The sequence below is a fragment of the Perca fluviatilis genome, chromosome 2, assembly GCF_010015445.1.
Source record: "Perca fluviatilis chromosome 2, GENO_Pfluv_1.0, whole genome shotgun sequence".
NCBI lineage: Eukaryota > Metazoa > Chordata > Actinopteri > Perciformes > Percidae > Perca > Perca fluviatilis.
The window spans coordinates 31,024,943-31,042,050 of record NC_053113.1 but is presented as its reverse complement, the minus strand read 5'-3'; the positions used below and the strand labels follow the sequence as shown (position 1 = coordinate 31,042,050).

Below are 17,108 nucleotides of genomic sequence, written 5' to 3'. Positions count from 1 at the left end.
GGTTGCTGCTCAAGCACATAAAGGCTTCTTGTCACTGTAATTGCTAATTTGCTAGGTGATGGACAAGCAATGGGAGATGATCAAAACCACTAGATTACAATATAATGAATTTACTAGTGAATTGTAAGTGCTGACTTGGTGGATTTTTGATAACAAAAGATGCTTTAACATCAAAGTTAAAATAGATCACTATATATTGCTAATATGTTTGACATTAAACTATAAAAATGTCAAGGCTGGCTAAAATCTGACATCCTGGATGTGAAGATGGTTAAACTGCAGTGTTCATGTGACTAGTCAATGCCATACTAACATGATTAATACCTTTTTTATGATCAATAAAATCACTTCAAGTCAAACAAAACAATACATTGTATAAGAAAAGAGAATTATATATGTTGGCTACACTTGCAAGTTCTCCATACTTTTTACTTTACCACAAGATGATTGTGTAAATACAGCTGGAAAAGACTAAATTATTGAACTGTGACTAGTAAGAGAAAAGCAGTTCAATGTCAGTTAAGGAGTGAACGATGGATTTAAGCTGTTTTCCGAATAGCTGCTGGTGAATGATTAAGTACAAATATAACTACAAAGATATTCAGCCTCTTCATGACAATATGTGTGGACAAAGGGCTACCTTGGTATGTGGTTGTGTCCCAGCACATCTGGACAATTGTATTTTATGATTTAAAAAAAAAGAACTGCTCAGTCTCTTTAGAGCAACATTTAAGTCATGCCAAAAGTTCTGGATTCAAGGTTCAAAAATAACTTTTTGTCCACCAGCCACATGGCTGGTGATTGTTAAAATTTTACCAGCCACTCAATAGATTGCCATTTTTGGCAGGTGAGTGAAGCACATCTACCATCCACTTTTTGAACGCTGTCTGGATTGGCTTGAGGTCTGGACTCAGCCACTCTAGGACTTAACGTTGTTTTGAAGCCATTCCCGTGTAGCTTTGTTTGGGCTCAATTTCTTGCTGGGAAATGATAAATCTCCCCAGTCACAGTTCTCTTGTAGACTGCAGCAGGGTTTCCTTGAGGATTTCTCTCTCTTTTACCGCATTCAATTTTTCCTCATTCTTTACAAGCCTTTCAGGGACTGCTGTTGAGAAGAGTCCCAAAAGCAGGATGATGCCACCCCCAGGCTTCTTGGTGGGGGTGATGAGGATAGTATTAATGCAATGGAAGAAAATCTCGATTTTGGTCTCTCTGGACCATCGAGTTTCAAGGTTGTTCATTATCAAAAAAAAAAGGCCTAATTATATCCTGTGTGACTTCCAAGAATTGTAAATACTCATTGTTGGCTTTGCAACTATATCCTTTTAAGCATGAAGTATAGCTTCTCAGCCTATAAACGACTCAAGAAAATGTGGGATTCATTTCACATGTTCCTGTTCTCATATTTGGTCAGCTCTTGGTAGGCAGCTGCTGTGGAGATGAAAGCGCGGGTCCTTCGGGCTGTTTTGGCCACAGGGAACCATGCAGAGCAGGATCTGCAGCTGACACCTGCCCTCACCCTGACTACTGCTGGGGAGAGGAACACTGCAAAAATAAGGGCTGGGCTGAGATAGAATATTTGTCTATCTCAAACATGAGTCGTTTGAATGTATGAAAAACATAACATCACTTTTTTTTTATTATTGTCTTAAAGCAATATTAAAACAGCAAATTGAGCTGTACTTGTTGCTACATGCAGCAGACATCGTTCTGTTAATTCCAAATATGCAATCAACAGATAGGATTAGGGCAATAAATTACATGGCAAAGATCTTTATGAGAATCTCAACCTTCCTTTTTTAATCTCCTCAAATCTCCCATTGGCCTTCCGCAGAGCCGTGTGCCCTCCCAATCCTCCAGCCAGCCCTTTGAATGTATATACGTCATCGCCTGAGCACATTATGCACATATACTGTAATGCACAGGTTGGTGCAGCTGCTGTGTGTCAGCACATTCTGCTACAGCTAGACCACCTAGAGAGCTATTGCTAAGTAGGAAGAGGATTGATGGTAGTGGAACCTTGTGAGACTGACAACCAAATTATGCTTTTGACTTTTTGTCACATATGCCGTACTACAAAGAGTGATTTTGTTTTAAGCTGATGGTCTAGACGCAGGAGAACCCTGCCAAAGCTTTCAACTGCAATTTTCCCTTTAACTGAAAATCTTCATTAAAACACGATTACTCCAGGGCGAGGGCTAATCCGCCCCCCCTATATCCACTTGTGTTCACGAGGCAGTAATGAAGCAGCAGCAACCTATTTCTTTCTATTCAGATCCTGTTATTTTGGGGGGGGATTTTCAGCAGCCAGAGCCCTTGACAGCGCTGAGAGCCCTGACGTCAATGCAGCTGCCTCCCGGGACTGTCATTTATAATGAAAGGAGTCAAGCAAAGCCCCCACACGGAGTACACACGCGCGCACGCACACACACACACACACACACACACACTCACACACACACACACACACACACACACTTGAGGTCAGATGCTCTCAGGGTGACAAATAACAAACATCAGTCGGGGAGAAGAAGATCGTTGGCCCACTCATTTTTTCTTAAGTCACCTTGTGACTTCAGCTCCCTGTCCTCTCTCCATTCTCTCATCTTTCAACGATGCAGCACATGTTAATAAACCATATAACTTTCTACTCTAGAAAATATCACGGCAAACATGAGGATCACTCAAGCAGAGTGTGTGACTCTTGGCTTGGCTCTAACATCCAGCCCAGAGCCTGCAGGAACCCATTTTTCCAGGCACAACTGGATCATCTGTACTGGGATTTCAGACTGTCCATCTGCTGGCCAGCATGTGTTCAGCGTGTATTCAGAGACACAGGACTAAAGCTGAATAATGGGGGACACATGCTATGAGTACAGTATGACCTTCAATGAAGACCGGAATTCATACAGTATAAGTAAACACACACACACACACACACACACCATGCAGAGCTACAGCATTTACATCACTTGCTACAAATCCTGTATGCAGCACTGGGCTTTATGGTTTTTAAATGATGATTTTCTTTTGTGCATTGCACTGTGAATATTACAGAAAAAGGTGCAGCTTAGTGCAACAGTACATTTTTACCCCTCTGCATTCAAAGCTCGAGCATTTTTTTTTGTGCAGCTCTAATCCTGAACAGTGCTGTGATCTCCTGCTCTAAAAAAGACGCAGTAGGATGTTGTCATCCACCCTCCCCCTGTTGTCATGGCAACCATTGATGTCATTACAGTATACGTTGGCCTGATGAGTGAATAGGCCTCTGATATTGTGAAATTTTATTGAGAAAAAAGATTAGCGCTGTCTGTCCTCGTATCGGCTTTCTTTTCTCCAAGAGTGTCTGTGACAGACAGCCCGCTGAGGGTCTCAATGGCAGACAATGGCACTGAATACATGCTATAAATAACTACCTTTAACTGGAAAATGCTGCTGTCTTTTAGGGGAATTTGCTGCTAGGTCGCACTTTTCAAATATAAAATGAAAGTGTGTCGACATATCCCTTCACATTTTATCTGTAATTTTATTGTCATCTCGTACCAGAGCATGAGGTGTTGAGCAGGAAGGAGATTTTGTTTGAGCGGAGCTCATGGGTGGATCTCATTTAAAGCCAGTGTCTCGCAGCTCTTTTCACCGAGTCAAATTCACTTTGCATTAAAGGCAACAGATGTAAAATGTGAGGCTATGTCGACTGAAATCTGATCAGTGTGAGTGTGACCTATCCCATGTTTCAGACTTATCAGTTTGGATCAGCAGTACCAAACAGTGTGTTGTGCACATGGTCTGATCCCAGGAAAAGAAGTGAGACCCTGGTTTCCATGAACAGACTGACCCACCCTACCCTCACCTACCTCTGGTGGTGTATTAGCGGGATTAGCTGTTCTCTGTCTGAGTGTACTGACTGGATTGACGTGTTCTCTACATGATCCTTTCCACACAACAAGGACAAAGCTGTGCTCTCAAACAGCATTGAGAAATGCTTTTATTTTCTAGTAGCATATTGATCTCTGACTGTATTTACGGCCTGCAGTCTTCTTCTCAGATGTGAAGCTGAGGTCAACCAATCAGAACTCGGCTCAGGACAGGCCCCCTTTAGCCACACTTTACTGTCAGAAAAAGGCATTTTAGTTTCATATAGTTTAATAAATATTGACAGGTGATTGTCATGGAGATGGACTCAATGTGATGTCAGATCAGTGATCTCTGGCTACGGTGCTTATCAGTGGTGATGAATTATTCAGTCCCTCCTGCTGCCTTTAAACACTGAGTATAACAGAGTTCTGCAAAACGCAGAGACATGTTGTTGTACAAAAGGGGTAAGTTTGTTGTCTGGTTGATGTGTGATTCTTTTTCTTTTTATCACAGAAAGATCTGCAGAAAGGCACATTCTACAAACTTTGTCAATTTACCCAAATGATATATACAAAAACCCTCTAGTGTGCAGATAGTTTGGGTTTTATTTATCCATATTGGATGCGTTTGGTTTTGGTGGATGGACTTTTGAAATGTATTTCTGGGAAAGTGGCCCTGCGAAATGTTCAGTAGGGCAGCTAAGCAAACACCAGAAACAGGCATTTTGTGGTGTAGGTGATGAGTTGATTGAGACACCATTTTGTGTCTGCATGTTTGACTTTATGTAAATTCCCCTCTTGAAAAACGACTCAGCAGATTTTTTTCTTTTGTCTTCTCAGCCAGTCATTAGGCCAGCTGGGTAGTTTACTGTCTCGTTGGTAATTCTTCCCAGGTACATTGTAATTTACCGACGGGTGAAAAAAAATGAAATACTTTCTCTTGACAGCTTATTCCTTTGTCGTGAGTGGAGAACTACACATCTGTCATCTCCTCTGTAGCTGTGAATGGAAATATCTAACCCGTTTGTGACTAGGATTGGGACAACATTAACCCTATCAGCAAAAGTTTTAGTTGGTCATTAAAGTCTGGCTTTAGAGAATATAAAATGTTTAAATGATGCAAAAGAACCAGTCCTGGAGCTCCGGCTGGATTGACTGCCTCGGAAGCTTTAGTTCTGGTTGAAATGACTTCAGGTTCAACTATGACTCAACAGTTTATATGATTCATTTTTCCAGGTCATTAACCCATGCCTCCATGACATCTGGGACGTTATCAGATGGCTACAGTTTGTTGTTACAGGACAATTGGATTATGTGGAGAAAGTAGCAGAGTGTGTGTTTTTTTTCGATTGCTAAACGACAGTGGCCACAACTGAAGCCACGTGGGCAAAACTAACCACAATCTGCATTACCAACAGTCACCTGAGCTAAACAGTCCACATCACCTGCAGACCTCATTCCAAGCAACACAAGTCTTCACACGTCTCCAAACAGGCTCAGTGCAGCAAAACACGTTGAACAATCCTTATCGAGACAACACACGCTATCACTCAGAACACACTCAGAGTGAAAACACTAGCATCAAACACCAAAACAGAAATTAGAAACTTGTTTAGCTTTACAGTTTGAACAGTTTTAAATCAATATTTTCATTAAAGAAAAGAGTGAAATTCTTTCACGACATTTTTTATTTTATAGCATACCAGTTTTTAGGTTAAAATCAGCAGTTTGGGTTCCCGGAAAGCTCAGTTGGTAGAGTGGGCGCCCATATATAGAGGTTTACTCTTCGACGCAGCGGGCCCGGGTTCGACTCTGACCTGTGGCCCTTTGCTGCATGTCATTCCTCCCTCTCTCCCCTTTCATGTCTTCAGCTGTCCTGTCAAATAAAGGCCTAAAAATGCCACAAAATAAATAAATCTGCAGTTTTTGTATATATATATATACAGTACAGGCCAAAAGTTTGGACACATCTTCTTATTCAATGCATTTCCTTTATTTTCATGAAGATTCTCACTGAAGGCATCAAAACTATGTATGAACACATATGGAATTATGTACTTCACAAAAAAGTGTGAAATAACTGAAAACATGTCTTATATTTTAGATTCCTCAAAGTAGCCACCCTTTGCTTTTTTTGATAGCGCTGCAAACCCTTGGTGTTCTCTCAATGAGCTTCATGAGGTAGTCACCTGAAATGGTTTTCACTTCACAGGTGTGCTTTGTCAGGGTTAATTAGTGGAATCTTTTCCCTTATTAATAAAAAAAGCAAAGGGTGGCTACTTAGAAGAATCTAAAATATAAGACATGTTTAAGTTATTTTACACTTTTTTGTTTAGTACATAATTCCATATGTGTTCATTCATAGTTTTGATGCCTTCAGTGAGAATCTACAATGTAAATAGTCATGAAAATAAATAAAAAATATGCATTGAATGAGAAGGTGTGTCCAAACTTTTGGCCTGTACTGTATATATATTGTCTGTAGTAATTTACGTAATTACTGGGGAACTTACAAACTAAAGGTATGCAATGGTAACAAAGAATTGTGGGGCTAATCCTTCCTCTCTCTGGCATCAAGCCACACATTTTCATCATCACATTTGATGTCCTCTCTTTCCATGCACCTGCATCATCTATAAATACAAATGAATGTGGTGTTTCCATTGCTTCCACCTCCATTCCTTTCCGAAAGACAGTAAGAGCAAAGTTTTACTGTACTAATGCTAGGTTTTTTTAAAACTTTTTTTTATAGCTGTGATTGTAACCTCAGACATCTTACCTGGACATATTGGCATCGAATGGTACAGTGTATAACTGTTTCATTGTGTGAATGCTGATTCAATATTGTTATTTGATTCTTCCGTATGACTTTCGGTCGCCTACTACTTCTGCATACTTTCAGCTAGAAAAAAACATTCAATAATCAAAATGTTTAGCTCTTTAGGGATGGCAGTGGCTCAGGCCGTAGGGAGATGGTTCAGTAATAGAAATGTTTTCTACATACTATGACTTTATTTTTTTAAATATCATTTTTTCTTCCACTAGGACATGTCACAGGTCAGACTCAATCCCTGGACCCTCTGCGTCAAGGAATAAACCTCTATATATGTGTGCCTGATCTACCAACTGAGCTAACCAGCCACGCTAGGAATATTTTTGACATACTATACAATGACTTTTTATTAATTATTTCGACCTTTTTAGTTGGTAAAAGCAACTCAATTTAGAGAAGATTAGTAAAATAAAGTATACCCAGGAACATAATCACAGAAACAACGCATTAAAACATGTATTTTTTATTTGAATGACAAGAAAAACATTTTATTATTATTGTATTTATTGGCATTTTTATGGATGGAAACAATCTTTTTATATGCATTTTATGTCAAGTACAGACTTTTCAACATACTACACTATGACTTTTTATGACTTTTTTCGATATACAATACTGTGACTTTTTATGAAGTTTTTCGACATACTATAATGACATTTTTATGACTTTTTTTCGACATACAATTCAAGACTTTTTCCGATATACTACACTATGACTTTTTTCGACATACTGTACTCTGACTTTTTATGACTTTTTTCGACATACTATAGTATAACTATTTTAACTTTTTTTCAACATACTACACTATGACTTTTCGACAAATATACTATAACTTTCTTTTTTACTTTTTATGACATACTGTACTAGACTTTTTTTTCAAGATACTATACTATAACTTTTTTCAACATACTATAATATGACATTTTTATGACTTTTTTCGACATACTATACTCTGATTTTTTAATTACTTTTTTCGACAAACAATATTATGACTATCATTTTCTGTCCTCAGTAATGTTAAACAATAAATACAACATCAAACCATTTCCTTCCCAGCTTCTCATATAGCTCAGTGTGATAAATACCTGCTAACTGGTTTAAAGTGATTGTTCGGAGTAATTTCACCCTAGGGTCCTTTGCACCATGACCTCGAGCCAAACACCCCCCCAGAAGCTTTTTTCACCTGGGTCGAACATTGGGAGAGCTTAGCGCAGAGGCTAACGGACCCACGTTTGTGTCTCGTAAATGACCCCATTAATAATGCTCGAAATGATACCAAACTTCTACACTAGTACAAATAAGGGTTAACCCATAAGGTAATGTCTCCAAAATTACCTCATTTATTAATTGTCTCCTGCTAGTTATTCTACAGCACTTACTTAAAAAAAAAAGTTAAATAAAAAAAATATTTTTGTTGCATCTCTTTTCGGTGTTGTAATTTGTAGACGGCCCTAAGCACTCGTCTTACAGCAGCAGGCTGGGCCTTTCTGTGTAGAGTTTGCATTTTGACATACTATAGTATGTCGAAAAAAGTCATAGTATAGTATTTCGAAAAAAGTGACTTTGACTTTTTATGATTTTTTTCATCATAATATACAAGACCTTTTTCGACATACTATACTATGACTATTTTTTACATACTATACTATGACTTTTTTACCACTTTTTTATACAAGAAATTTTTCAACATACTATACTTTGACTTTCATACCACTTTTTTCGACATACTATTCTTTGACTTTTTCCGATATACTATACTATGAATTTTTGAACACACTTTATTTGGTGGCATGGTGGCTATGTTTCAACCAGTAGGCAGTGCAGACTGTGACCCTTAGTTCGATACCCAGTCCAAGCTGGGCCTTTTTGTGTGGAGTTTGCATGTTCTTCCACACTTTCTTCGACATACTACACTATGACTTCTTTCGACATACTATACTATGACTTTTTCACCACTTTTTTTCGACATACTATACTTTCACTTTTATATCACTTTTTTCAACATACTATACTATGACTTTTTTTTGACATACTTTATTTAGTGGCATGGTGGCTCAGAGGTTAGCAATGTTTCAACTACACCAACAAGTAGGCAGTAAAGACTGTGACCCCTTGTTTGATAACCAGTCCAGGCTGGGCCTTTTGTGTGGATTTTGCATGTTCCTCCACACTTTCTTTGACATACTATGACTTTTTTTGATACACTATACAATCTCTTTTTATCACTGTTTTGACATACTATACTATGCTTTTTCATGACAAATACTGTATCAAAATGTTCAGCTCTTAAAGGACATTTGGGCTTGATTCAACTTTTTTCTACCATTTAGACTTCCATAATGTTGAGTCTTTGTAAATTATAGTGTGGTCTAGTCCCACTTTATCTGAAAAGTGTCCCTAGATAACTCCTGTTGTGATTTGACACTATAAATAAAATTGAATCGAACATGCAGTTTTTGTGTTATCACTGTTTAAGTTTAGTGCTTCTTTATGCTTTTTCTGCGTTTTTAAGTGCTGCTCATTGTGGGTGATGTCACAGGTAAAGTGCAGTGGAGAGATACACATTTTTTCTTTCTCTTTAACTTGCTCTCACGGCCACAATTTTTACTTCTTATACACCATTTATACATTAAAACGTAGATATACTTGTCTACTCTCAGTTCTCATGTAAGCAAAAGGACTTATACATTTGGCTCTGTGAGCCTCCAAATGACAGGAGTCACAAGCAGTCCTTCATTGACAGTCCTTGTTAAACATCCTCAACATTTCTGGACGAAAGCACAGAGAGAGTACCAGTTTTTAAAATCGTGATAATATCGTGAATTCAAATTATTCATCAATACTTTCACAAATGCTCATGTTGAAGTCATTATATTGATACCACGTATTGCTTAGGTTTTTTGGAGGCTTCTTTTAATGGGAAGTTTTCCAGGTCTCCTTCAGTTAATCTCAGTAGCAAGCAGTTTATAAACAAACCGGTGTGATAATGATAATGATAACCAAAGCCAGGGCAAGGCTTGATTACAGCTGGAAGGACCAGCTGCTGTTTTCCTATACCATTACATGACAGACAGAAAAATTACAATTACAGACCGTAATAAAAATAATACATTTGTTATTAATATTTATATTAATAATTGATAAGCATGGAAAGCTGAAGCTGAAGTCTTATTTAGGGATTCATACTTAATTCAAGCCTAAAAATGTTCCACATCTTCATTTTTTAGTTTTATATAACTTATAAATTCTTTTCGTACTTTTTGAAAATATTGAACACAGCTGATTGAGATTTCCTAATTTGACCCACCCATTTCCCATTTCACCAACTCATTCATTACTCTTTCAATTATTTCTTCATCCAAATTAAAGCTGCTAATTTAGTTAAGCATCAGTTACCATATCATTACCATATTGGTACTCTTCTGGGTTTTAAAGAAATTTGTATTAATTAGAACTAGTTCCACTTTTCCCTACAACTTCACCTTTTTACACATTTTAACAAGCAATTCAGTGTAGCGACAGCTTTAAAAAAAAAAAAAAAACTTAAAATATTCCACTGTTTTCTACATTATTGGTATTATTCAACATTTCAGTGAAATTCATACTTATTAAAACCATTCCCATTTTTTCACAAGCATTTTCTGCAGGAATTGCATTTCCTAGTTAATTCTTACTTGGGGTTTCTTTATTTCCATAAAGTCTTTCTGAGCTTTCCCTAGATATACAGTATGTGTTCACTAACTAGTCTAAAACAAGACACCGGTTTAGGATTTCAGCTGAAACTGCAATCAGCAGTGTTTGAAATGCACTGGGCTGAAATCCATTCTGTTTTGAATGTGTGGTTAACAGTTTTGACAGCAGTGCGTTAGCATTTGAACAAAGTGCTGTAAATGCAGTGTTGTGCACGTTGTGGTTAAAGTCATGGGATAAGTGTGTAGACTTTTGAAAACTGTGTTCAAGCAATGAAAAACAATACTAGAGTTTGGCCCACAGAACTGCTGCTGTGCAGACTGTAGTTAGAGTTTTGCACGTGGCTCCAGTTGTGCCCAATGTCGTTTAGCAATCGATAAAAAAACTGTCAGCTCTGTAACCATGTTTCAATAACCAGGATAAACACAAACAGCGTCATTTTTAAAGTATTTTACAACACACTAAATGATGACTCATCAACACACAAAAGAAAACGCCCACAATATTTTGTATGTTCAATAAACCTTTTAATCTCAACAGCAAGTTAGCTTATGTGTGGTCAACATCAATGAAGGTAAATATAAAACTGGATTTCTATTGATAGATTGATGTTTTTGTTTTATCAGCAGGTGAAATGATGATACTTAGAAACACGTCCACTAGAATCTTCATGACTTTAGTCTTTAACTAGAGAAATATTGCTATAATACTTTTAAATGGCATACACTGATTGACCAACAAGAAAAAGCATGGCAGAAAAGCAGACAAAGAAGCTCCAAAACTCCACACGGTGGGTCGTACAGGGAAACTTCTGAGGGACTTTGGTTTTGTACCTTTGTAAAACCTCGCTCTACTTATTTTCAGAAACCAAAAATTAAAATAAAATTGATAAAAGGGTCCAACCAGAAATAATGGTGCTATTCAAAATCTTAATTTAGATTGAAAATACGAAAAAGTAAAAGGCACACTGAACACTTCACGTTGAACACAAAATTCACCTCGGTGCACCGAAGATTCACTACACCACTAATTTGTACAAAGAACACTCGTCGTAAACTGACAAGTGTTTCTCCTACTTGGATTAAAATCAACAATCAGATAAAGTGTTACTGTGTCTGGTCTTTCTTTGAAAGAAATTTGTTTTGTGTCCATTATTGGTGGGGAAGAGAGAGGAGTAAGGATTTTCCTACAGATTACGTTTCGTTTCATCTGCTAGGATACAGCAGAGCGATACAAACCTTCTCCCACCTCCTCTCTCGCTACATCTCTTTCTTCCCCTTGTTGTCAAAGTGCTCCAGTATTCAACTTCCACAGATCATCCCGTAGCTGTTCTAGCCTGACCATTGACAAATTGTAAGCAAACAATCATCAAAACATTCACTTAAAAGGTGAAATCCACCCTTTAAAACTCTCACACTGCCATGTTTCCTCAATTTTAAAGTGCTCATATTATGCTCATTTTCAGGTTCATAATTGTATTTAGAGGTTATATCAGAATAGGTTTAATTTAAAAATATTTTGTTGTTCTGCACATTGCTGCAGCTCTTCTTTTCAACCTGTGTGTTGAGCTCTCCGTTTTAGCTACATAGTGAGGCATCTCACTTCTGTTCCATCTTTGTTGGGAGTCGCACATGCGCTGTAGCTAGGTAAGGACTACTAGTCAGAGCAGAGTATGAGGGTGTGCCACGCTAGCAGCTAGGCGAGCATTATAACGTGTGTTACAAAGTGACGCACATTCTTCATGAAAGTAAATGATGGACTACAATAGAGCTGTTTGGAGCAGTTTGTGAACAGTTTCTGTTAGAGATGGAAGTTGGAGAAGTCCCTTTGGGGTAGACTTTGGGCTTTTTTACTTTGTAAACCTATTACATGCACAAAAAGATATCTAACACAATAAAGGAAAGGGAAAAAGCCAAAAAGCATAATATGCTATATAATATATAATATAATTTCATGTTTAACCTGCCTCACAATCTTGTACTGCAGTTCCTTCGCTTTCTAAAGGATATTTTCAACATGACCCATGAAACTGGGTGTAAGCTTATTTCTGTCAATAAAATGTGGGTGTATGACCATATAAACATAGCATCTGTAAATTTTAGGGTGGAACTATTAACACAACCGCAAGACCTGTTTTGCAACATGTCTTGTGGTTGGGTGCAACATTGTTGTTGAGTTAGTATCTCTGCTCGTTTGACTTTTAAATGTCAGAGCTAAATGGTGACTTAAGCATTTGCTCTCTGATTCCGAGATCAAAACTGGCCGTTTTCTTGATAGATACGTTCAATGTGAGAACTATATCAATGTGATGTCATATGGATTAATTATACTCAGGATTAAAAAAGGTACACCACTAAAGAACAAAAGCAAACTTTGAATTGCCAACAGTGTTAGTCTGTTGTAGAGTGGATATACAATTATTCAGCATCAATTTTGATAATCAACATGTTGTTTGTCTTTCTTTTTCCTCCACAAAAGTGCCAATATGTTTTATCAGACTTGAGAGAAAACTAAATATGTTAAACTAAACGTGATTTTGGACTGTTAGTCAGACAAAGATGAATATGTCAACTTGGGCCCGAACACATTGTGATGGGGCTTTTTTCACTATTTTATGACATTTTATAGACCAAACAACCAAAAGATAGAATCATAAGATAATCTGATCATTAGTTGCAGCCTTAATATGTTGTTAAACAGTGTTAAAAGCATTTTAGGGTGGATTTTTCCTTTCAGTCGTGCACAAGACTACAACCACAGTTAGTCCACATTTTCTAGCCATCTTTTAAGACCGTTAACTGCAACTGTAAAGACTCCTCGTCATACCACTTTGGTACTTTAGAGTCTGACTGAACTCTAAGATATCTGCTCAGTCCGGTCTACGTGCTGAGAGCGACTGTCTTGTTTTGAAGGCTGACAAACAAACACTCAAACAGTTGAACCCACGACCACTGAAGGTCACGCAGTCTGGCAGATGGTCACAATAATGTCACAGTCCACTAATCTAATCTCAACCCTCTCAATGTAGTTTTTAAAGCATCATTATATGCCAGAGAAGATACACCTGTGCGCTTCAAGTAGATTGAACACAGTCTAAGTGCTGTAAAAATAAAAAATATCTTGTTGCTGGTTTGCTGTCAATCAAAGAGAGGTGGTGAGCCTGTAGTCAAAATCCAGTGTTAGGTGACTATCTGCTGGTCTTTGTCTCCCAGAGGCCCCAATGTCAAAGAGTAAAACATTCTTTAATGAAATCTAATGAAGGGAATCTTTAAGGGGACATTCCATTATTATTAATATGATTCAGCATTAATACAACTCAGAGGCATGACTGGAGCATAGAGTATGTAAACCCGAATAGATCTAAACGCTACGACTGTGCACTGAGGGGGAAAGCACAGTTTGTTATTCTGAATGGAGACGTCAATACAGTGTTTGCCTTCTTCAGACAAATGATGTGATGGATGCAGAAAATTTGAAGTATGACTGACACACACACACACACACACACACACACACACACACACACACACACACACACACACACACACACAACACACACACACACACACACACAGCCTGTTTGTCCCTGCACTTCCAGGGCGAGTGAGGGGGAGATTATCTCCTGGTTACATCATCAGCTCAAGTGACGTCACCGCTGATGACTCAGGGGTCCCCGGGAACCAATCAGAGTTGGCTCTACAGGTGAGGCTTCCATTCATAATCCCTCAACATTAAGGATTAATATTGCTTCAGTATTGCCACAAAAATAGAATAATATTGACCGTCTAAAACACCGCTACTTCTCAACCAAACACGTTAATTACATCAGCCCTCATTTATCAGGAAAACGCATGATCACAATTCAACTTTTAAACAGACGTTGGCATTTGCAAATGCCTACGTCTGCAAAAACTGGTAACTACCCTCATATACCCTATACGGAGTATAATGACACCTGGCAAGTGTGTGCAATAGGAAGGAAAGGTGAAAAAAAGCAGTTCAGTAGTGTAGGAAATAAATCAGGGTCAGTAGTTACAAGTTATAAAAACAAAAAAAATAGTTATTATGACTACTACTTATGTCATGTGATCATTTTATTCATCAATTAACTAAAACAAAAAAGCTTGGAGAGTTTAACGCTGTTCAAAACACAAGCTCAACAAATGGTGCATTACTCCCAAACCTGGTGCTTTCATCAGCATGTTTAGGGTATTTGTTTAGGCAAATGACCATCAAGAGTTACGTGTTGTTTTTTGGAGGAGTAGTGTAAATGTTAGTGTTGAAACCTGTGCACTCATCACGTTAGCGTTTGCGCTCACATTAATGTGTAAATTCATTTCTATAAAATGGACAAAAAACACTAACACTTGAATTTGCAGTGATTTCCATGGTATCGTGATAAATGAGGGCTATTTTGTTCAGTTGTTTTTTTATCTACTGAAATAAAAAATAAAAAAAAACACAGAAGTGTTTTGAGAATCACTCTAATGTTGTTGATGGTGCCCTATTTTAAATACACGAAAAACTGCCAGCTATTGTCTTTATGGTTGTCTGACAGTCATTCCTAAATTAGATCACTTCCAAACCATTTCTAGGTGAAATGCTGCACTCACAGACTCACAGACTCCAGGATGTGCAGCACCCCCCCAGGCTGCAAGCCGCAGTCCTCACAGGTGTCACAATGTCCGTGACAACGGCAGCCTCGCCAAGTCAGCATGGCGAAGCCTGCATTGTGCCATATCGGACCTGTTCCTGCCTTACAGAACTGATAAGAACAGAGGAGGAGAGGGAGAAAGGGAGGTAGGCTAAGGGATGATTGTGGTAGAAAGGTTGTCTGAGGTTCATCACAACTAAGAAATGAAGTTTGTATTAGTCGTACAAAAATGAACACTTTTCCTTCCCTGTTGCTACACTTGGTCTCCACTTATATCTCCATTCTCTCTGCTCTTAGTGCTGTGTAGGTTCTCATTGCTTAATACTGCTTTCTATTAACCCCTCAGCTGGCTTTAGTTGACCAGTACGAAGCCATGCTGGGAGTCCACGGTTTCCATCATCTCACTGTCCAGGAGGGAGCCCTGCAACTCAGGCAGGCCCAAGCCGTCCGATTGCCCTGGACCTGCCAAAACCCCGGCTTCAGCCTCTCCTGGAGCAGGCGGGGGCAACCAGGCAGGGTCTAGGGGGAACTCGTACTGCTCTGGATATAGACCCTCAGTGGAAGGCCCCAGGGCCTGCTGCTCACAGCCTGCAGGGTAGCTGAAGCCCAGGCCGCTGGAAGAGGCTTCATGAGGCAGGGAATGGTGGAACTGGTGATGGAGGTGAGATCCAGGGGGCAGGTGTTGGGTGTAGTGGTGGTGGCTCATATAGGGATCATAAACCAGGCCCTCGCCCGGTTCCATCAAGGGGCTCAGACTATGGGGGTGGCTGAAGGGAGGCGAGGCCTGAGGACTGCACTGCTGCTGGGCAGCTGACATAGGGGGGCCCTGAGGGGAACTCTGAGACGCCGCCTGGTCCAGAGCAGGGCCGCCTGTCGGGAAGGATCCTTCAGCTATCTGCATCTGGTTGAAGTAGACCTGTAGCCCCATGCCCTGTGACTGCTGCAGGTACATCCTCTTCTGGTTCAGTCTGTGGAGAGCGCAGTAGATCCCACTTAGATCAAGACAACACTTTGAATCAACACAAGGACTAGCACAAAGCTTGCAAAAAAATGAATTCAAACATGGTATTCAATGTGTTTTGCTGTGATGTTTTGCTGGGGCGTAATCACAATACACTATTAAACAACACAATATTCAGAAAGTATCAAACTGTCCCTCCCAATCATGTATTGATTCAGACTATTTTTATGTGCATAAAATTCGCACCAATCAAAATTAATTTCAGGCAGATTTGGCACCAATGTCCCAAATCCGGGTTCATATGAAAGAGAATCGCAGCCGTTTCGGTTTGTGGCTAAACGGATACTAGTTCTGTCGAGAATGCGAGGCATAGGTTACGTAATCCGTGACCTTATAATTGTAAGATTTAAAAGCTGAACAACAAAGTGACACTGGGGTGAGCAGGATCTACACTGCTAATAGAAGTAAACAGCCGACGCAAAAATACAAAAATAATCCTGTGTAATAAAGGCCTAAAAAATGCCCAACAAAATAATCAGAAAAAATAAATATTAGTTATGCTTTATCTGGTTGACGTTGGCCGGGGATGGCATGTGACTATGATTCCCTCAACAGGATCGGGAAATCAACTTGCCAGTATCCAGCCGACTCTGCTAACTCTGCTAGCCCAATCTGCTAGCCTGGGATAGCTAACCAGCTGGCCAGTCAAGTTTTACAATTTAAGCATCAGAGTAAACACCAAGGAAAAGGTGGAAAAGATGAGCTCAAGACCATCTCTGCGGCTATCTCATGATTACAAGTCAATCATCAGGATAGGGAAACCAACTCACCAGTCTCCTGCTGACTCTGCTAGCCTGGCCGGTCAAGGTTTTCAAATGTAAACATCAGACTAAACACAGAGGATGACAGAGAAGATTGCCATCAGCTACGACCTATTGCTACGATCCTGACTACGTGGACAAGCAAGACCATATCTGCGTCCATCACCATCTCTATATCAGAGGGGGCACCGACGCAAGTGCGGAGGAATTCAACACCGACTGCGACTTCTCTGCCAGGCATCCTGTTAGCCAGTGTGCAGGCGTTGGACGGTGAGCTGGGTGGCCTCTGTGCCTG

The 17,108-nt window shown here is 39.3% G+C and overlaps 1 protein-coding gene across 4 annotated transcripts in view; it reads right to left on the bottom strand.

The window, feature by feature from the left end:
- Window positions 1-13,644: 13,644 nt before the first annotated feature.
- sik2b (salt-inducible kinase 2b) overlaps window positions 13,645-17,108 on the bottom strand; it is a 46,502-nt gene continuing 43,038 nt past the window's right edge. For 2 of the 4 annotated variants that reach the window (XM_039782476.1, XM_039782469.1), the window contains exon 15: window positions 13,645-16,023. In XM_039782476.1, coding sequence (XP_039638410.1) covers window positions 15,384-16,023 — 640 coding nt within the window. In that variant the 3' untranslated portion in view covers window positions 13,645-15,383. Of the gene's footprint in view, window positions 16,024-16,822; window positions 16,882-17,108 lie in introns of all 4 variants that reach the window. The other 2 variants (XM_039782491.1, XM_039782483.1) reach the window with 2 other exon arrangements.